The sequence below is a fragment of the Phodopus roborovskii genome, unplaced genomic scaffold, assembly GCF_943737965.1.
Source record: "Phodopus roborovskii unplaced genomic scaffold, PHOROB, whole genome shotgun sequence".
NCBI lineage: Eukaryota > Metazoa > Chordata > Mammalia > Rodentia > Cricetidae > Phodopus > Phodopus roborovskii.
In genome coordinates this window covers 11598422-11618376 of record NW_026126407.1, presented here as the reverse complement: position 1 = coordinate 11618376, position 19955 = coordinate 11598422, and the positions used below count along the sequence as shown (strand labels likewise).

At 50.2% G+C, this 19955-nt stretch overlaps 3 protein-coding genes across 5 annotated transcripts; all 3 read right to left on the bottom strand.

Moving 5' to 3' along the window:
* Positions 1-427: 427 nt before the first annotated feature.
* On the bottom strand, positions 428-2033 carry Tmem95 (transmembrane protein 95). 2 transcript variants are annotated; one of them, XM_051181506.1, is made up of 7 exons: positions 1796-2033; positions 1362-1418; positions 1153-1233; positions 1038-1058; positions 853-933; positions 677-764; positions 428-572 (listed from the first exon to the last, which is right to left on the bottom strand). In XM_051181506.1, exons 1-7 carry the CDS (start codon positions 1959-1961, stop codon positions 542-544), a joined length of 525 nt encoding a protein of 174 aa, XP_051037463.1. In that variant the 5' UTR covers positions 1962-2033; the 3' UTR covers positions 428-541. The 2 variants fall into 2 exon arrangements, 1 of the variants encoding a protein (XP_051037463.1); XR_007834284.1 differs by lacking the exons at positions 428-572; positions 1796-2033 and having other exon boundaries at positions 579-764; positions 853-1058; positions 1357-1434.
* An 835-nt stretch (positions 2034-2868) lies between these two features.
* Kctd11 (potassium channel tetramerization domain containing 11) lies at positions 2869-4948 on the bottom strand. Its single transcript, XM_051180222.1, has one exon. It carries the CDS (start codon positions 4170-4172, stop codon positions 3474-3476), a length of 699 nt encoding a protein of 232 aa, XP_051036179.1. The 5' UTR covers positions 4173-4948; the 3' UTR covers positions 2869-3473.
* A 569-nt stretch (positions 4949-5517) lies between these two features.
* Positions 5518-19320, bottom strand: Acap1 (ArfGAP with coiled-coil, ankyrin repeat and PH domains 1). Of its 2 annotated transcripts, none has more exons than XR_007834260.1 (22): positions 19045-19320; positions 18362-18419; positions 14102-14221; positions 13837-13890; positions 13686-13744; positions 13247-13430; positions 13063-13107; positions 12853-12948; positions 12670-12744; positions 12472-12581; positions 11038-11089; positions 10853-10953; positions 9704-9827; positions 9397-9608; positions 8541-8610; positions 8345-8439; positions 8084-8253; positions 7215-7387; positions 6546-6655; positions 6348-6471; positions 5972-6021; positions 5518-5677 (listed from the first exon to the last, which is right to left on the bottom strand). XR_007834260.1 is itself a non-coding variant. In XM_051180221.1 (22 exons), the coding sequence occupies exons 1-22, from the start codon at positions 19095-19097 to the stop codon at positions 5577-5579; spliced, it is 2223 nt and encodes a 740-aa protein (XP_051036178.1). In that variant the 5' UTR covers positions 19098-19319; the 3' UTR covers positions 5518-5576. The 2 variants fall into 2 exon arrangements, 1 of the variants encoding a protein (XP_051036178.1); XM_051180221.1 differs by having other exon boundaries at positions 6348-6458; positions 19045-19319.
* Positions 19321-19955: the final 635 nt, after the last annotated feature.

The window sequence follows — 19955 nt, the reverse complement described above, 5'->3', positions numbered from 1 at the left end:
GTTGCAGATAGAGACCAGGCAGATAGATGGTAGGCATTGCACACCAAATTTAGTTGGGCCCACAGGCGTGGAGGCCAGGGCTGCACAGTATTAACACAATGGAGGGATTGCATGCCAGCGGGCTGACTGATGTGGTCTCACCCCAGAGAGTTTTCCAGAACTCTCATTCCCGGATTCCCCATCAGTCATAGGAGGGCCTAGAGCAACATCTACAGGCCAACAGTCCCCCGCTTTCCTGGAATGGACCGAGGGGATGTGGGAGTGGTGATAAGGGATTCTTTCCTTCTGTAGATAATTTCCTGGCATCATCCCCAGCTCTCTGATTGGTAGGGCGAGGAAGAGGAGGAACTTTCCAGGGGTGGGTGCCTGGGTTACGGGAGCCATCTGACACGGCTATTGATTACAAAAGTCCGAGTTTTAGGGTCTGGAAAACCGAGGCTTTGGGGCTGGATCTAAAAAGTGACTCGTCCCCACCCTAAGAAATGTAGAAATTGTGGGTACAAATTCCTTAGAGCCGGAAGTGGGAAAGTTGTCAGCATCTTCACAAGTCTTTTGCTTGCAGGTGGCGGTACCTGAAAGAAGGCCGGTTGTGAGGCCTGGAGGGAAGTCGGGAAGGGGGCTGGGAGGAAGGAGGAAGGGCGGTGTGAGGCATTTCTTCGGTGATCCCGCAACTCACTCCACCTGGAGGCTCAGAGCGCCCAAAAGCAGGACAATTCCAAAGATACACAAGAGCAGAATCCTAACGTCCCACAGATCGTGACTTCCTGCAAAGAACCCAGGAGGCAGTGGATAATTCCACGGATCACACCAAGGAGCCTAAGGGGTCAGAGGAGGAGGGCTGGGAGTAAGAACCTGGGAAGCAGAGCTTTCGGGGCCAACAAGCCGACTCCTTGCCCTCACAGGTAGAGCAGTTGTACAGGATCGTGCTGCCCCCTGCAGGAGACAATCGGAGCAGCGCTGGCGAGTGAAGCCGGGGCCTCCACCCTTCCAGCCACCCAACTTCCTCAGGCTTATTATTACCCTTTTCTTTTACTCACAACAGGCGGGAGCACAGAGGGCTGAAAGGAAAGACAAAAGGTGGCTGACCTATTCAGCCACTCTCCACTTGGCTACAAATCCTAAGTACCCCCTTGATGCCTTCTCAATCAATACCTTCCCTGGTGTACTGTGGGATCTTGGTCTTCTGAAGCCATTGCCAATATGAAGGAAGCGAGGAGATGGACCTTTTTATCTCTGGAAAGACACAGCACAGCATACTGCCCTAGGCCTCAGCAGTGCTGCCTTCCAGGCTCCTCCCCAGATCAGCCGGTCTCCACCTGCCCCCACCCCCATCCTTCCTGGGACTCTCCCTCTGACCTCACCCATGACCCTCAGGACTCTGTGAGTCTTCTCTGTGATTTTATTCATGGTCACCTCATCTGTGGAGATGGGCACAAATAATAAGCTAGTCTCTCAGTAGGTGCTAGGGTTTTTTGGTTTTTTGTTTTTTCAAGACAGGATTTCTCTGTAGCTTTGGAGACTGTCGTGGAACTAGCTCTGTAGACCAGGCTGGCCTCAAACTCACAGAGATCTGCCTGCCTCTGCCTCCCAAGTGCTGGGACTAAAGGCACACGCCACTACTGCCCGGCTGGTGCTAGGGTTTTTGTGTTTCCTATTTCCTAGGACAAAGCTCTTCCAAAGGGAGAGGCTAATGGACTGCAGTAAAGGCTGGGTGGGGGCAGCTAGGAACTCACCGCCACCCCTTTAGGATATACAGGTGACTATTGCAGGGCTAACCGTGTGTGTCTTGTAATACCTAAGGCAAAGGCTGAGAAGTCTGGGGAAGCCCATTCCTTCCATCGCATCTCCATCTGGCTACTGAGCTGAGCCAGGCGGCTTGGCAAGGCATGCGTTGGAAGCCGACAAAAGATACAAGCCTTGGTGACAGCCAGGAAAATCCCAATTAGTGCCAGTACCCACATGAGGCCTGCTGGAGGATGGGTGGGAGCTGGACCCCTTGGACCTGGAAGACTCAGAATGCTGAGGGATTCTAGACCTTCTGTGGGGAGTTCTAGATTGATCCTGAACAATACCATTGTTTTACCCTTGGCTCCAGTAAAGCTGCCCTGGGGCCTCCTGAACAGGAAGCTAAAAGACATCTCCAGTAGGAGCTAGAGGGAGGAATCAGGGTTTCTGTTGCAAGGGGACAGTGGCCTTTACACGTCTGTGGTTCTGAAAGCAATTTTATTTTTCTTCTTGTAAGTCATAGTGATGGATGAAGGACTCCTCCCAGTAAAGATGTGTGTGTATATCCCATCCACTCAGGGACCCAGAAATGCTATCCTTTCCCACATCCTCTCCACTCTCCCAACTCTGTCTCCTCTCTGCCCAGGACAGCCTTAGGCCTTACCCAGCTATTTCCTAGCAACAAGCTCATGGTTGTCTCAGCAACCAAGAGCTTTCAGAGGTCTCAGAGGCCTAGCTAAGCCCAGTGGCTTTAACCTCTCATAGAAAGAGCCTAGTGACTCAAACTCAAACAAGCCCCTCCTGCCTACATGGTGATGTGGGCATAAACACACACGCAAACACACACACACCCTATGATTAAACTAAATCGCAGTCTGCTCTTACACATACCACAGAGATACCTGAGCCTGAAGAATTGCTAAGCAACCTCAAACAGGCCTGGACATGTCAAGATCACAGAAGGACCATCATATAAACACAAGAGTCAGCAACACTGATGGGAACCAAGATGATAGGGATCCAAGCATCAGTCAGATATATTGGCTGGCACAAAAACACACTTGACAAGCCCAGGGCACAAAAAAAAAAAAAAAAAAAAAAAAAAATACCATCTTTCCCCATGTTCAGTCCCACCCACATACAAAACCCTCTAAAATACTTGGAATCTCAGAAGGGTGCTCTACCCCCCATGCTGGTGGGGATCCTCCTAGCTCCCTTTTGTCAACCTAGGATGAGTTGTCTATTTTCAATCTTCCATAGTAGGTGGCTTTGAATATAGTAAACAAACCTCCCAGATATCCTGGCCTCTTAATGGTCATAGTAGGATACGGTGACCAGCTCCAGGGGAAGCCACAGTCTAGGGGACAGACCACATTTGATAATCCAAAGTATGTCCTTCCACCTAGTGCTCAAACCTCCAGAGCTCTGCTAGGTTTAGCCTGGGCAGAGGTGCTTCCTTACTTTTCCACAGCCCTAAACACAGAGGACCCATCCTCAAGCAAGAACAGGCTGGAGAATGCACAGATGCTTTCCCAGGATAAGCCCCAGTGTAGATCGAGAGGACCACTCTCGAGTCCTGGGAGTTGGACTCAATTTGGGAATCCCAGCCTACATGTAGGCTCCAGTCAGGTAGGATCCCTGACTCTCACAGCTCCCACACCAGAACTACAAAGATTCTTCAGGAAAGCCATCAGCCCCTTGGCTGACACATTCTTCTCTTCTCCACAGTAAAGTGAAGGGTAGCATTCTCAGTGGCGGACAAAGCGCAAAGATCTAGAGTTCAGCAGGTCTTCAGGGTCTGGGAAGACAGAGTCCAGGCGGAAGCCATGCTCGAGAGCCACCCGCAGGACCTCCTCCAGGAAGGTAGGCGCATTTACCACCTCCCGCCGATCTTCCGGCCCCCCAGTCCACAGTGGTTGCAGCCCTAGTCTTTCATACTCCACTTCGGGAAGTTCCCGGGGGCGGGAGGCCCACTCTAGATGAAAATGTGGACCGCCCTCTGCCCTGTCCCCACTGGCCACACCAAATCGGTTACGCATGGAGCCCAGACATTCAGGGTCGGTACAGAAGAGGTTGGCTCGGAAGGTGTTCACCTGAACAGAGCTCAACTCATAGTGATGTGGGCCCCTTCGAGCAGAGAAGTGTACCAGGCGGGGGTTGACATCAACATCTGCATGGAGCAGCGCAGCTCTGGGTGTAGGGGTACCCCGAGAAGCTTCCAATTCCCGCAGGGCATCCAGGAGGGGCCGGATCTGGTAGAAGTCAGCCTCTGCCTTAAGAAGTGCAGTTTCTCCATACCCACGGGGCAGATCCAGACGGCCCAGCCTCAGGAAATTGAGGATATGCCGGAAAGCCTTGCCATCTCTGTCGATGAAGTAATGGCCATCTCCTTGAGAGTTGAGATTGGCTGGAATAAGGGTGTCAGCCCTAAACATGGCCCCCAGCATGGAGTCCGGGAAGCGTGTCAGGGTCTCCAATGTAGTGGAATATAGTGTTCCCCCCACATTTAGGGTCACGGGCCCCCCAAAAGAAGGGGGTGAAGAGGACACAGGAGGGGGGGAAATTTTGGGAACTGTAGGAGACAAGCAAGGAGAAGGAAAAGGCAGAATCTCCTGGTTTTGGGAAGAAGTGGATGGTAACGTTCAGACTCGCTATGTTGGAGGCAGAGGTTGGAAAACAAGACAGCAAAGCTTGTAGCCCACCCAGCTACCTTGGTGGCGATTGGGGGCTTCAGAACATAGAAGTCCCCGAAAGGATGAAAGACCCGATGAAAAAAAAAGGCAGCCAGACAGGGTCCCAGAGCTTTTGGTCCAGAAGATTCTGATTCTGCGCGGTCAGCGATTTCCTTCTGTGCACAGTGGGTTTCCGGAATTCAACCAGCAGGTGACGGTGGCGAGCACCGGCCGGACTCTGAAGGGTTCAGATTCTGAGTTTCTTAGTAGATAGCTTTTGCAGTAGGCGAGTCCACGCCGGGTTCCTACGACCTGCCCAGAGGCCCGGCCAGGCTTAGAGGCATGGGTCCCAACAGATGGAGGCGCAACTGATGGGAGCCGGTGGCGAGCCGTTCTGTATGGAGTGAGACGATGCTCTCGCAGTCAGAGCTGAGGGTGTCCCAGGACTTTGTTGGCAACAGCCGGAGTCTCGGGACTCGGGCGTTACCGCCTTCCTGGGTTGTCGCAGCAGCAGCTGAGGTCCTCTCCACCCCCAGGAAGTGGTCTAAGGGCAGCGGTCAGTGGCCCTTTAAGCGACAGCCCCGCCCCTTAGCGCCCCGCCCTCCACCCCCATGGGCTAGCTGGGTTCTGCTGAGGCTGGGAGCTGGGACTCGCCTACGGGAGAGACGGGGCGGACAGGATGGTCCTGCCGACGCGAGCGGGGGTGGGATGATTCACAGGCTTCACTACGGATGTGGCCACGACGGTCCCGCGTTCCCTGCAGGTGTGCATGACCTCACTAGTACAACATAGTGTGGGCAGGAGTCTCAGTCCCTCCATTCTGAGAAAACCCAGGCCTTGGGGTTGGATCCCGGTCGGGAACTCCCGATGGGGCGGGTGCTGAGCCATCGAATTCCGGGGATGCTTTTGGGCCACCCCGGCGTGCCCAGGTCCCTACGCGGGTGGCTTTCTTTGTCGTCTGAGCTCGAAGGACACCCACCCCCCACTCCCCACCGCCACAAAGCCACCGGGTGCTAATCAGCCTCCTTTATTAGAGAAATCCTGCTCATTATTGGCCACTGCACCCAACACCCTGTCGGGCCCCCAGGTGGCGCACAGTAAATGAGCTGAGAAAGAAAAGGCAAAGCAGAAAGACTTTAATGGAGAACAGGCCACGACCAAGTGGGGAGGGGCCTGGAATCAAAGAGTATGGAGGTCATGACTGCGACGCCTCAATTTCTCCGGGTCGTCCGATGCCATGAGAGAGAAGTCTCGGAAGATGTCAAGATATGTCTCATCCCCTGAGGAAGACAGAGGGAAGACTGGAAGGCTGGACAGCTGGCCTACTACGAAAAGCATCACTGGGCAGTAGGGTGGGTCTGACAGGGCAAGCCCTTGACTTGTGGGTGCAATGTAAGCATGGCCTCGCACCTTGTCCTTCCTTTGTTCTGAGGGCCAGGCACATCCGGTGGGCCCAAAACGTGCTTGTTGAATAAATAATGGCATTAATGCACTTTGACAGTAAGGGGACAAGTAAGCAAGGGCCAGAATTCTGGTGTGGACCCAGGGTCCAGATAAATAAGTGGCTACTTTACCTGCCTGGCCCTGGGCCACTTCAGCCTCCCTCATCTTTGCCAATCTCAGCCTGAAGGGTGGAAATGAAGGGATAAAAGACTTCGCACTCTTCCTCCCTAACTCCCCATCCCTTGAGCTACATTACTCGGTAAAAATGTCTCCCTGGTGACTTCTGCTTTAAAAGCAGATACGTGAACTTTCTGCAATGTTGATGTCCGAATGCCAGCTCCCAAGATGAACCCCCATTACTTCACCCTGCTCCACACCCTACCGCCCACAGAGAGCTTTACTCTACCCCTCCCCAGACCTCGCCTTCCAGAACTGGTTTTGGCACTAGTCCCACCCCAAAGATGCACAGACTGTCCAAGCACTAGCCTGACCCTCTGGCATTCTCACAGGGTTACGATGTCAGCGTTGGCAGTTTCCATTGCAATGGTCAGAGGGTCCCTGCCTTCTGTGTCTCGAGCACTCAGATCTGCACCCCGTTTCAGGAACAGGCAAGCAAGCCTGAAGAGGACAGCTAAATTCAGCGGCAGCAGACTTCCTCTAGTTTCATTCCCAGACAACCTCCTTCCCATGCTGGTGGCTTCCTACCCTGTGTGGCCAAGAATGGTCGCATGGTGGAGAGGGCCCCGGCCAGCACTGTCTGCTTGGTTCACATTTGCCCCGTTCTGGAGGAGAAACTCACAGGCCAGAAGAGAATTCTGCATGGAGAGATCAAGGAGAGGATGCCATTTTTAGAAGTGGATTTCTAGATGTTTTAGGGTGACACAATTAAGACGGTGGGAGTGTGGGATATGGTGTTCAGGGTACAACTGGCAATCGGGCTTGGCTGTCACTCTTCACATGCCTCTGATGAGGCTAGCCCTCTTTCTTAACTTTGTTTTCATTTGCATGACTGTATACCACAGACCAGGTATGAGGAGGCCAGGAGAGGGCGTTGGGTCTCCTGACACTGGAGTTGTAGCTATGAGCTGCCTCATAGACACTGGGAACTGAATCCTAGTCCTCAGCAGGTGCAGCACATGCTGTGCCATCTCTCTGGCCTCCTTCTATTCTTAGTTTACTGATGAGGAGACTAAGATCCACAGGGATTGACAGTTTGTTTAAAATCTCATGCAAGTAGTGGGTCCAAGATTGATTCACCACCTCCAAATCACGCTTTTAACACCCAGTCTGTGGGATTTCCCTATAGAATGGAGAGCCCTGGGAGAGCCAGGAGGAGCTTTAGTTTTGAGTAGGGGAGGTCAGCATAGTCCTCACAGCAGCTGTGGCCCGGATCAGAGGTGTGGCATTCTCCTGACCCCCATTGACCCAGTTGACATCAGCTCCATGGGCCAGGGCATCAGCCATGGTAGGTAGAGATGGAGGATGTCCAGCAGCTTGAAACAGCAGGGCCCCAGGGTGCAGGCTTCCCAGGTCATCAGAAGGGGACTCTGTTAAGGAAAATCAGTGATGGGTCTAGGGAGAAATCTTCAGCACAGCCCCCAGATGCTGTGAGGGGGTAAGTCACGTCTAAATTGTGGGGAGGCCCTTGTGACTCAGGGCTGTGGTGAGAATTGGGAGCAATGTGTGAGTGCATACGTGTCAGGATGTATGTGTGCAGGGCCCTGGGTGTGGAGGAGATAGTATCACTCACTTCAGCCTGGCCAACCACCAGACTGGCTGGATGCCAAAAGCAAACTAGACTGCCTGACAGACTCAGCTTTTGCTTCCTCTGCCTGGGTCAAGCTCACACCCTTCTTTTCATACCTTTGGAGATGCCAAACTCAATTCCTCTCCTGTCACTTCCCATAGTGGAGATTTACCCCTCCCCTCCTTTTTTTTTTTTTTTTTTTTTTTTTTGGTTTTTCAAGACAGGGTTTTTCTGTGTAGTCCTGGCTGTCCTGGAACTTGCTTTGTTGGCCTCAAATTCATGGAGACCCACCTGCCTCTGCCTCCTAAGTGCCTTTTTGCGGCTCTCCTTGACACATTCCACTCCACACTTTTGCCCATGTTCAATGCCATGCCCTACTGTAACTATAGTCTGATTCTCCCAAGTTTCTCCAGGGGATGTCCTGGACCTCATCGTCTGCCTCCCTCTAGGACCTGGCCACTACTGAGCAGACAGCAATGAGACAAATACTCTGTACCTGACTTGGATCTGACAGCCGCCAGCTGCGGCCTGATAGAAGGCTTTGGGGGCACAGGAGGATGTCCTCTTGGGGGTCCCCTGCCACCTCTTCGTCCCCGAATTTCAGGAAGCTTAGTCAGGAACTTTTTCTCTACATACTTGGCGTGAATCCAGGCTTCTTTTTCCTGCCTGGGAGTTGGGAAGAGACAGCCGTAGGTCCCTCATCCTGCCACCCCCAACATGTGGGGAGAAGCCCTGGGTACCTTCATCCCAACCTCACCTGGAGCCGCTGGGCCCTGGCTTCTTCACTGCCATGGCCTCCACCCGGGCTTCATAGATCTGGTTGATGACGACATTCCCCAGCTCGCACATAAGCTTCAGGAGGCCCAGAAGAGGCCAAGAGAAAGGTAGGGTAACGGGGTGAGTGCCTGAGCCCTCAGGACCCCTCAGCCCTTTGTCCCTATAGCTCAAATTACCTTCACTAGTTCTGGCTCCCAGGAGTCAAGTGTTAGAGACCGGACTTTGGAGAAATGAACACCAAGGCTCCTGGAAGGCCAGAAGGAGAGTCATGCCCTGCGTGGGCAGTGGCCTGGGGAAGCTGTTACTACTGTAAACACTCAGGCCAGGCTTGTATGGAGGCTGTGCAGAGGAGCAGGGCCAGAAGGCAGGCAGCAAAGGCCACCTATCCTTGACCATGCTCTAGCCTGATCACCGCCCCTCCTTCTAACTTCTGTTTCATTTTAAGTCCTTGTGCTCTTTAGCCCCTTCTCCTCTTCCCCCTCCCCATTTAGCCCCTTACTTCTCTCATGGTACTTTGGTCTGGAATATTCTTTGTATGGCATCTCCCTTCCCTCTGTGTATGCTTCAGAATGGTGACGAGGCCTTAACAACTTGGTAGTTCCTCACAACTTCTCTTTGGGCTCTGTTGGCTGTCCTACCCTCAGCAACCTAACTATGCGTCCTCTGATGAAGACAATAAACTCCCTGCACTGGGCAGTGGTGGCACATGCCTTTAATCCCAGCACTCCTGGAAGGCAGATCTCTGAGTCTGAGGGCCCCCTGGTCTACAGAGTGAGGGCCAGGACAGCCAGAACTACACAGAGAAACCCTGTCTCGAAAAACAAAACAAAAATGACAATAAACTCTCTAGGAGTCTCCTAAGCCTGTCCATACCTAACTCGAATGTGCACTTCGTGCAGCAAGCTTGGTGACCAGTGACAGAGAAGAAGGATGCGAGAAAAGAACCGGGTAGGGTGCATGACAGGGGCCTTGTGATAGGCCACATTGCAGTTAAAAGCAGGGCTTATGCTTGGGGGGATCTTAGGGAATGACCTGTGGATGCCGGAACACTGAATGCAGAGAGTGACACCAAGGTTGATACTGGCCCACTCTGGGGCCGGCTCCCTGCAGTCGCAGCACTGGGCATTTCCTTCTACACTTTGCACCTGGGCTGCCACCTGCCCGACTCCCCCAGGTTCCCTTCCTCTGGCTGCCCTGCCAGAGCCCAGAGTAGCAGCAGAGCTCAGGGCAAGGTATCCGGAGACCTGAGAGAGGCAGGGGAAGAAAGGGTGAGCAAGGGGCCCAGGGGTAGCGGTGCTCTCCCAAGACAGCACGCCTCCCAGTGCCCATATTAAGATACCTGGCCGGGCCCTCGAGGGCTGTTATCAAGATGAGCCTGACTGAAGGCTGAGGCAATGCTGCTCTGAACAGCATTGACCCACAGCTGCAGGAGGCGCTCAGAGTCAGCCTGGAGGAAGCAGGACCTGGGGAAGGGGGCAGGGTGGAGGTGAGAGTGACAGATTTGGGGGTCTGAAGCCAGAGATCCAAAAGGCAAAATGGACAAACTGACATCCCGCTGTTGCCAAACTGGTTATATGAATTCAAATTTCTTTTTTTACTTATTTAGTTATTTCTACTGCAGATTGGACCCAAGGCCTTGTGCATGTTAGGCAAGCACTCTGCCTCTGGGCTACAGCCAAGCCATTTTTATTTTACTTTGAGATAGGGTCTGGTAAATTGTTCAGCTTGACTTCAAACTTGCTAGACCAGGTAGGCCTTGAACTTTTAAAAAAGATATATTTAAGTGTGCGTATGTTTGTACGTGCATACATATGCATAGTATGTTATGGAGTTGGTTAGCTCCTTCTCACCATGTGGGTCCTGGGGATTGAACTCAGGATATCAAGCTTGGCAGCAAGTGCTAAGCATCTCATTGGCCTGTTTATTCTTGAGACAGGAAGAGGCTATGTTTTTGAAACTTAATGTTCTCTGGTTATTACAGGTGTGTGCCACCATGCCTGGCTATCAGCTATATTGAAATTCAGGTGGTCTCTGATTTACAATGGTTTGACTGAATATTTGTCAATATTAATGCACAAAGTTGTATTGATACAGCCATTTTGATTTTCAGGAGAGTATTCAAGAAAACTTTACTGTAAAAGAGGCTTGTCACTGTAGGCTAACTGGGTTCTAGGATGTTCAAAGTTGTTTGAGTCTAGGTTAAGCTATGTGTTCAGTAGGTTTTTCAGTATCTTTCAAATAACAATGAATGTATTGGAATATAATTCCCATCACCAATGTACTTTGGTAGCAATTGGCAGTAACCTCCAAAATTTCCTACCACCCTGATCTCTCAGCCAAGCCCCCTGCCCCACTAGCCTCAACCCAGCCACCAAACAAAGGGCAGGGCCCTGGACCTGCACAGGGAGCCTCATTTTGGTGGCCCTGCCCTTTTGGTTTGTAAGTATTCAGACATATTAGAATATTGCCCACAAGGGACTGCACTCACTTGCTGGTGGACACCACTTCGAAACAGAAACGCCTCTCTGAGTCTGGGCAGAGCTTCACCGTACAGAGACGAAGGTCGTCCACTACCACAGTCACAGGGTCCTGGAAGAAAGTGATAAGAGGGCCAAGATCCAGCATAGTAAGTGAGGGCTGAGTCTATCTGGAGTCCAGGCACCCAGTACCTACCTTATATTTCTTCTGGTAGACCAGCTGGTTGTTCTGAATGGTGAACCAGCGTCTGGAGCAGACAGAAGTGGTAAGTGTGGGTAGCCCGGGGACAAGCTTGGGAATGGATAGAAGAAAGGCTGTGCTCTTTGCCCCCTAAGCGGTTTGCTGAGAGATGTGGGCTAGCAGTCCTATGAGGCATTCCAGAGAATGGTGGGAAGTTATGCAGAATGGGACATGGAAAGGGTGTCTTCACACCTTGGACATATTAATGAAGCCTACTTTCCAGCAGATGGCAGTATGGCTACCTTCAAATCTCCAGATTCTCCTGCCTCTACCTCAAAGGCTGGGCTCACAGGCATGTGTGCCACCACACCCAGCTTGCTTGCTTTCTGCCTTCCTTCCTTTTTTTAGAACTAAAATAAGTTTATTGTTGCAATTATTTTTTTTCTAGTTGTGGCCAATGTTGAAGGAGATCTAAATAGGAGAGAGCTGTAAAGGTGGTAAAAACTTGTAACAGAGGTAAACACTATTTCTGGGTGTGTCGTGAGGGCGTTGGAATCACTCCCACTTCTACAATTATTTGTTTGAGATAGGATCTTGCCACATAACCTAGACCGGCCTAGAAACTCCCTCTGTTGTCCAGGCTGACCTCAACTTTGTAGTGTTCTCCTCTTAGACTACTGACTGCTGGCATCACACCAGGCTTATTGCTATAGTGTTTGACAAATGAAACTGTGTTGGGGAAGGGGCTCCATTTTCTCATTTGTCCCATATGTGCTGGTGGTAATTCTAGAAGATGAAGTAGTCACATCAAGACATGTCACCTTTCTGTTTTAAACCCTGCAGGACTTCCCCATTTTGCTCAGAGTAGTCCTCAAAGCACTACCAATGTCAGCAAAGTCCTAGCATGATCTCTGCCCCCTTTAGCTCCTCCTCCTTCCTGCCTCACTCTGACCAGCGCCACAACTCCAGTTTTATACACAGAGAACACAGGGCCTTCCTTAAACTCTTCCTTCTGTCTACAACTTCTTCCCTCAGATATCCTTGAAATCTTGACTTTAAAAGTTACCTTTTTTTTTTTTTTTTTTTTTTTTGGTGGTTGTTGTTGGTGGTAGGTTTTTTTTCTTTTGTTTGTTTTTGTTTTTTGAGTCAGGTAGCCTTGGTTACCTGGAGCTCACTCTGTAGACCTAGCTGGCCCTGAATTCAGAGATCTGCCTCTGCCTCCTGAGTGCTAAGATTAAAGGTGAGTGGTACCACCAACCTGCAAAAGTTACTTTTTAGCTAGGCATGGTATTGAACACCTGGTATTGTATGCCAGCTTTTGGGAGATGAAGGTAGGAAGATCAGGAGTTCAAGATCATCCTTGGCTACATAGTAAGTTTGAGAGATCAGTAACCACCCATCCAAGAATATCCAATTGTGTGAGTTTAGCTGAGTCTATTGCCTTCTTACCTGCTCCAGGTCTTAAATGCATTGCTGGCCCGTTTGAAAAGATGTCCTTCCATTACCAAGCCAGTGGACCCCTCCTTTAGGCTTGGCTCTGGCTCCTCACCACCCAGCTCCTGGGGGCATGAGAGGATCAAATACAACTGGGCAGGCAGAGACCAAAGCCATGGCCTGTGTTGCTCCGGTCCCCACAGAAGCACTTGCCTTCTGCTTCAGTAACACGTGCCTCTGTTCCATGTCTCTCTTCTCTCTTGCCGAGTTCAAGACCAGGTCATGCAACTGGGTGTAGGAGGAACGTCTCAGATGTCTGAGTTTGCCCCAACCAGGCCAGGAGAGTCATGTTAGCAAACCTTCACCTCCCTGTACCTACTGCCTAGGGTCCTTCACCTGGGCACCCAACTCCTTCCGATACTGAGCCAGCTGGTTTAGCTCTTCATGGCCCTGCTGGAAGTAGGTAGCCTGGGCCTCTACCAGACGCAGCACCTGAGGGATAAGGTGGGCAGTAGGCAGAACTGAGGAAGGATACCCCTCCCCTTCCCTCTACCCTCCTGCTCTGTGAGCAGGTTCTTCTTCATCTTTGCTGCTTCTGAAACTCACGAACTCCATGATGTCAAATTTCCTCTTATCCTCGATCACATTGACCTGAAGGTCCAAAAAGATCCCGGGGTCAGTCTTGACATCATAGCACCTCCTTTCCCCCTACACTGGGGACTCCCCACTCTTGAGGTGACACCTCAAGGTATCCTGGTATCCTGGAGGATGGGTTGGGGTAAGCACCTACCTGCAGGGCATAATCCAATGCCCGACATCGGTACCCAGCTCGGGCGGTCCTCAAAGCAGTCCCAGCCTCCTCTGCTTCTTGGACACGGCGCCTGGGGACCTCTGCATTGTGGGTAAGAGCAGCCTCCAGACTCTCAGCCCCTCTCCAGAAATCCCTGCGAGCCTCTCTGAAACCCCGGAGACCTCTAGAGTTAGGGGAGACAAAACAAAATCACAGATTTACCCTCTGTCCCCAGGAGAGGAAAAAATCTCAGGACACCCCCTTCCCATATCCTGTCAGCATATGAGAGGGAAATCCTTGTGGTGGGAAGACTCTGAAGTCACACCACTTCCCACCCCACCCCCAGCGCTCCTCCTATGGGAGAGGCCCTGTGGTTAATAGCAAGAGAGGTAGAGGGCTAGTTTCTGGGAAATGAGGCCCTCTTTCCCTCCCATCTCACTCCTTGACCAGAGTCTGAATTTGCTGCTGCAGTGTGTGTTGAGTAGCATCAAGAAGCTCCTGTAGGAAGAAGATGACAAGTGAGAGTCAGGATCATGGTCAACCCTGCCCCACCCATTCCATCACCCCCAAGCCCCACATCCCTGACTCACAGCATGCATGTCCAGCTTGTGGTTTAGGCTCACGGTAAATTTTTCGAGACACTCCTAAGCAAGAAAAACCACAGAGAAATACCAGGTATGGGACATCAAGGTCCACCCAGCTCAAGGTCTTGCCTCCCGGACCCTTGGACAACAGCCCCAGCTTTGCTCTAGCCCAGGCCCTGCAGACCCCAGGTCAGCCCCCTGTTCCACAGCATCTCCTTATCCCAGTCCCCTGCCCCCAGCAATCACAGCCCAGGTTAGAATCATCACATACCGCCATCATGGGCTCTGGTGGACCCAGCTGAGCCAGGTCACAAATGCCAACTATGAAGGCACGGCTGGCGGCAAGGTAATGGTGCCCACTTTCCAGGAGGCAGGTACCCAGCTTGAGGAGCTGGGAAAGGATGAATGACAAGATGGAATAGTACCAGTGGCCAGCACTCTAGGCGACGCCTCCACTCTGCTCCACTTTTCCCCTTGCCCAAGGCTGCACAACCCTTCCTAATCTACTGTGCCACCCATTGTGATGCTGCTCCCCATTTCACACTCATGCCATTATCTCTGCTTCCCTAGCTCTCTTTTCCTGTGTGTTTCAAAGTGTCTGCCTGTTCCTCCAAGCTTCTTCCCAAATTCACGGTCATCGTTACATCTCAAATACCTTTCCCTGTCTAATCCTTCCTGCCCTTCTGTGCCCTCTGAATGAGGGGCTCCCCCTAAAGCCCCAGCCTCCTCCCTGCACTGCCCTGTTCCTCCTATCCATTCTCTGCCTGGCTAGGTTCAGTTCTACAGCCTTTGTTGTTTGTGTGTTCGAGAGGGGTGTCTCATTCCATACTCTCTAAACATTCCCTTGTAAATATTAACTAGTCATTGAAGCCTCAGGATTAGGGCCTAGTAAAATGTTGGGGTGCTCAGTTGTTCATCTTTCAGTGCCTTTGTAATGGTCAAAGAGCTATAACTGATCCAGGAAGGGAAAGCCAGATGGCTGAGCTAGAATCCCAAATCAGTCTCTTTATCCCTGGGCCTTGTTATCCACAGGGCTATGGCTGCATCACCCTGAAGGTGACACACTAGACTTTGGCCATGATTTGTCATGTTTTGAATGGAGCAAGTATCTGTGTAGTCCTTTAGCTTCGCCCAGGGTGGTAAGAGGTCACAGGGAGGAGGCTTTGTGAAGAAGTGGCAAGGTGCCAGAGGCCAGGAGGCCCCATGTGTTTCCAGCACATTTTTCTGGTGGCTTATGGGTATTTCTGGGAAATACAGCTTGGGCTGAAAGTGTCTAGCACGATCATCAGTGGTCAGGAAACTGACCAACATCTAGTCAATCAGTCCCAAACAAGGAGACAAAATGGCTACAGGTCACAGTGTGGATCAGTGGACTGCCTAGTTCTCCTGTGTATACAAGCCCCTTTCGCCTGTATATAAGAAAAGACCTTTCACAGAACTGAGCCAATAACTAGCTGGGCATGCAGCACAAGCCTTTAATCCCAGTACTTAGGAGGCAAAGGCAGGTAGGTAGGTCTCTGTGAGACCAAGGCCAGCCTGGTCAACATAGCAAGTTCCAGGGCAGCCAAAGCTACATAGGTCCCTGTCTCAAAAAACAAAACAAAAACAACAACAACAACAATAAAACCAAAACACACTTAAACCAATATTTAGTAGTTCATCTATGTAACAGAATTGCAGTCAACAATAAAAAGGAGCTATCAATGCACTGAAGAACTTGAATGGACTTCCAACACACTGTTATTCCCAGTTTTCTTTTAATTTTCAATTTAAAATATTTTTATTATTATTTATATGTACATGTATATGTTTGCATATGAGTGAGGAGGACAGAGGGAGCTGGAGTTATGGGCATTTGTGAGCTGCCAAATGTGGGTGCTGGGAATTGAACTCAGGTCCTCTGAAAGAACAGAATGTACTCTTAACCAATGAACCATCACTCAAACTCCTTTAATTTTTTTTTGAGACAGGGTCTGTCTACATAGCCATGCCTGTCCTGGAAGTTGCTAGGTAGACCAGGCTGACCTCAAACTCATAGAGCTCTGCCAGCTTCAGTCTCTTGAGTGTTGGGAAGGGTATGTACCACCACACTGGGCATCCAGTGTTTTAGAAAAGCCAATCTCAGGCCAGTGAGGTGGCTTAGCAGGTAAAGACACATGCTATGTGGGCCTGAAAACCAAAGTACAATTCTGGAGACTATGGTGGAGAGAGAGAATTGACTCCCAAAACTTGTCCACTGACTTCCCCACATGCATTACAACATGTATACCAGTACAAACACACACACACAGATAGGTAGATAGGTAGGTAGGTAGGTAGATACATACATACATACAGATAGATAGACAGACAGACAGATAGATCCTCACTCCTGAGGCAGAAGCAGATCTGTAGAGGCCCAGTCTGGTCTACATGGAAAGTTCCAGGCCAGCCAGTAAGGCTTTGCCTTAAAAGAAAAAAAAAAGTCCACCTCCTTTGAGATAGTGTTTCCCATCAAGTGGGTTAGACTTGGTGGCCAGAAAGCCCCAGTGATTCTCATCTCCATGTCTTCAATACTAGGATTATAAATATATGTCATACATATGCCTTGTCATTTTTATATAAGTGCTAGGAATCAAACTTGGGTCCTTATGCTTGCAAGGGAAGTGTTTCATTGACTGAGCCATCTCTTTTGGTCCCTGTAGACTTTGTTGTTAATTATACTGTGCCAATGCTAATTTTGAGATTTGACAATGAGGAAAAATTGCATTAAATGTCATCACTGGTGGGAAGTGGATGGGGACATGGCGTATTATTAACTTGAATTTAAAAACATTTATGGGGCTGGAGAGATGGCTCAGTGGTTAGGACTACTGGCTGCTTTTGCAAAGGATCCAGGTTCAATTCCCAGCACCCAGATGGTAGCTCACAACTGTCTTTAACTCCAATTTTAGGGGATCAAATGCCTTCTTCTAGCCTTTGCAGGCACTGGCATGGACATGATATACAGACATACCCAGGCAAAACATATATATATATATATATGTGTGTGTGTGTGTGTGTGTGTGTGTGTGTGTATGTGTGTGTCTGTGTGTATGATTTTTAAGAATTATTTGTACTAGGATATAGCTACTGATAGAGTCAGGCCTGCCTAATATACAGGAGGATGGATTCCATATCCAAGAACGAAGTAGTAGTCACAGGATTGGGAATTCAAGGTCATGCTCAACTACAGGGTAAATTCAAAGTCAGCCTAAACTACAAGTGACCTATCTCAAAAAAAAAAGGGGGGGGGGTGGAGACTAGGCTACCCTTGAACTTATGCCTGTTTCTGCTTTACTGATGCTAGGACTAAAGGTAGAGGTGTGTGTGTGTGTGTGTGTGTGTGTGTGTGTGTGTGTGTGTGTGTGTGTGTAGTGCCTGAGGCCAGAAGAGGGAATGGGATCTCCTGGAAGCTGGAACTAGAGGTTATTGGTAATCATGAGCCACCCGACCTGAGAGCTAAGAAATGAATGGGTGCTTTGGAAGAACAGCAAGGACCAGTGAGCCATGTCTCTTGTCCCAGCCCGCTCCAGGGTATGAGGAAGGCTTGTGACTTGCTTCAAACTGTCAGATTATGGTAAAGGCAATGGGACGACACTCCATGCCACACCATGTAACGCCTTGCTAGCACACACACAAATGACTTTCCTCATGGAAACAAGCAACCATGCTAGGGTGTATCTGTGGAGAAGGCAAGCCTCGAGGCAGGGAACTGTGAGTAGCATCTAGGGATCAGGCCCCCAGTCCTATAACAGCCATGAAATACTATTAAAAATTGTCAACAACCATGTGATCTTGCAAGAAAGTCCCAGTCTTCAGATAAGACCATAATTTTGGTTGAGACCCTGACTGCTGTTTAGGTGACCCAGAGCCAAGTCATAGCTGAGTTGAGCTATGGAATTTGTCAAACATCAATAGAAAATTCACAGAGCAAGTAAATACATGTTAGATAAACACACTAGAGAAAGCAGAGTCAGGGACTAGAGCTTATATAAATGCAGAACAATGGCCGGGTGTTAGTGGTGCACACCTTTAGTCCCAGCACTCAGGAGGCAGAGGCAGGTGGATCTTTGTGAGTTCGAGGCCAGCCTGGTCTATAGAGCTAGTTCCAGGACAGGCTCCAAAGCTACAGAGGAACCCTGTCTCAAAATAAATAAATAAATAAATAAATAAATAAATAAATAAAATGCACAACTAATGTCTTATTTTAAGATACTAAACTTAATGAAGGTACAGGATTTTGTCTTTGATCTCTGTAGACCCCCTCCCCACCTTTTTAAGAAGAGAGACACCTCACCCTATAGGTTTGCCCACGCTGTCACATACTCATGGTGACCTCCTCCCTCAGCCTCCAACTCTAAAGGCCCAGGGTTACAATTATGAGCTATCATGTCCAGGCACAGTTAACTTTCTTTGACTCTGTAACTCATTCCCAGTGTCTTGTTTTCTCCTGGGCCCACCCCCTTTTATTTTGATCCAATCCTGGATCTTTTCTCCATGACTTAGTCACCTTTTCTAGGCGGGTCTCCAATTCTGACACCTCAGCTTCCACCAGCTCAATTGAGGCTCTGGGAAAGGAGGGAACAGGGCCATGAGAACAGAGCACCCACTGGTGCCTCTGCTTATCATCAAGGTGGGGGGATGGAGTCATGGGGTGGTGGATACAGACAGACAAATGGTGAGAATAGCCACCCACCCTCCAAGCCAGTTATTGCTCATGTACTGCTATGCGCATTGTAAGCTTCAATAACTCAAGACCAGAGCAGGAAGTGTCAGGATGGTGGATGTGGCCAGGGCAGGAAGTTGCTAACCGCTCTAGGGCAGGTGCTGGGGGGAGGGGTTCCAGTGAGAAGGAAGAAGGAATGCCAATTATAAAGGCCAATGATACAGACAGGCGGAGCAGACGAACTTTGAAGAGCATGGAGGTTTTGGTTTTTGTAATTTGTTTTCAAAGGGTTTCCCTCTGTAGCCCAGGTTAGTCTGGAACTCAGTTTTCCCTCCTCAGCCTCCCAAGTGCAGGGATGACAAGCATGAGGGCCGGGCCTGGGTGGAATGGCAGATGCCATCTCATACCAGTTCCCTAGTTGTGGCCTAGGTTTTAAGGGCGGTCCAGCCTGGCGAATATTATGTATTTGTCAGGGCGTGTGGAACCTTCCTTCCCCTCCTTAGCCTGCTGGACCTGCACACACTTACCGGAATCGGGGAGAGTCCTTGAGACATTCTTCAAAATCTAGCTTGACCGTCATCTCAGATGACTCGCTTTGGCCCGGGGACCCTGGAAGCCAGGCAGCTGGGGATGTATGTAGGTAGATGAACTCTCCAACCCCCAGGAGGGGTGTTGGGGAGGAAGAGGAGATCCTCTGGTGGGTAGGGCCTGGGTCTGCAATTCTTTCCCCAAAGGGAAAGGGGTAACCCAGGAGGAGCTCTCACCCCACCACTTCCAGGCAGCTCTGGGAGGGGTAGGGGCGGGGCCTATGCGGAGGGGGCGCTGAGATCAGAGAAACCACAGCCCCGCCCCCCCCCCCCAGAGACTGTCTGCTGTCACCTTCCTTCTGGGACCCTAGTCTTTGCTGCTTTCTCCTTTGATGAATAAATCCTTTGAGGGGAGGCACAGTAATCTAGAGTCAAATGATGTCTCTGACACTTAAGAATTTGTATAATTAGTACAACATGGTGGCACATGGCTTTAATTACAGCAGAGGCAGGGAGATCTCCGTGAGGTCAAGGCCAGTGTGGTCTACATAGCAAGTTACAGTTAACCAGGGCTACATAGTGAAACCCTGTCTAGACAAAAAAGAAAAAAGTTGTGTGACCCAGGACAAGTTCTCTGATCCTTCAGTTACCTCATTTGAGACATAATCCTGTTACAAGGGCAGGTGTGGTGGTGTACTCCTTAATCCCAATACTTGGTAAATTATGGTAAATTGTGTGTGTTTATGTGTGGGGGTATTCTTTGTGTAGGCTTTGGCTGACCTCGAACTTACTGAGTGCTGGAATTAAAGACGGTGAATTACTTGACTCAGACATTCCCATCCTGTTGCAACCTTGGGCCTTTTCAAGAACCTAGGTTTTCCCTGGCAGTAGTGGCACACGCCTTTCATCCC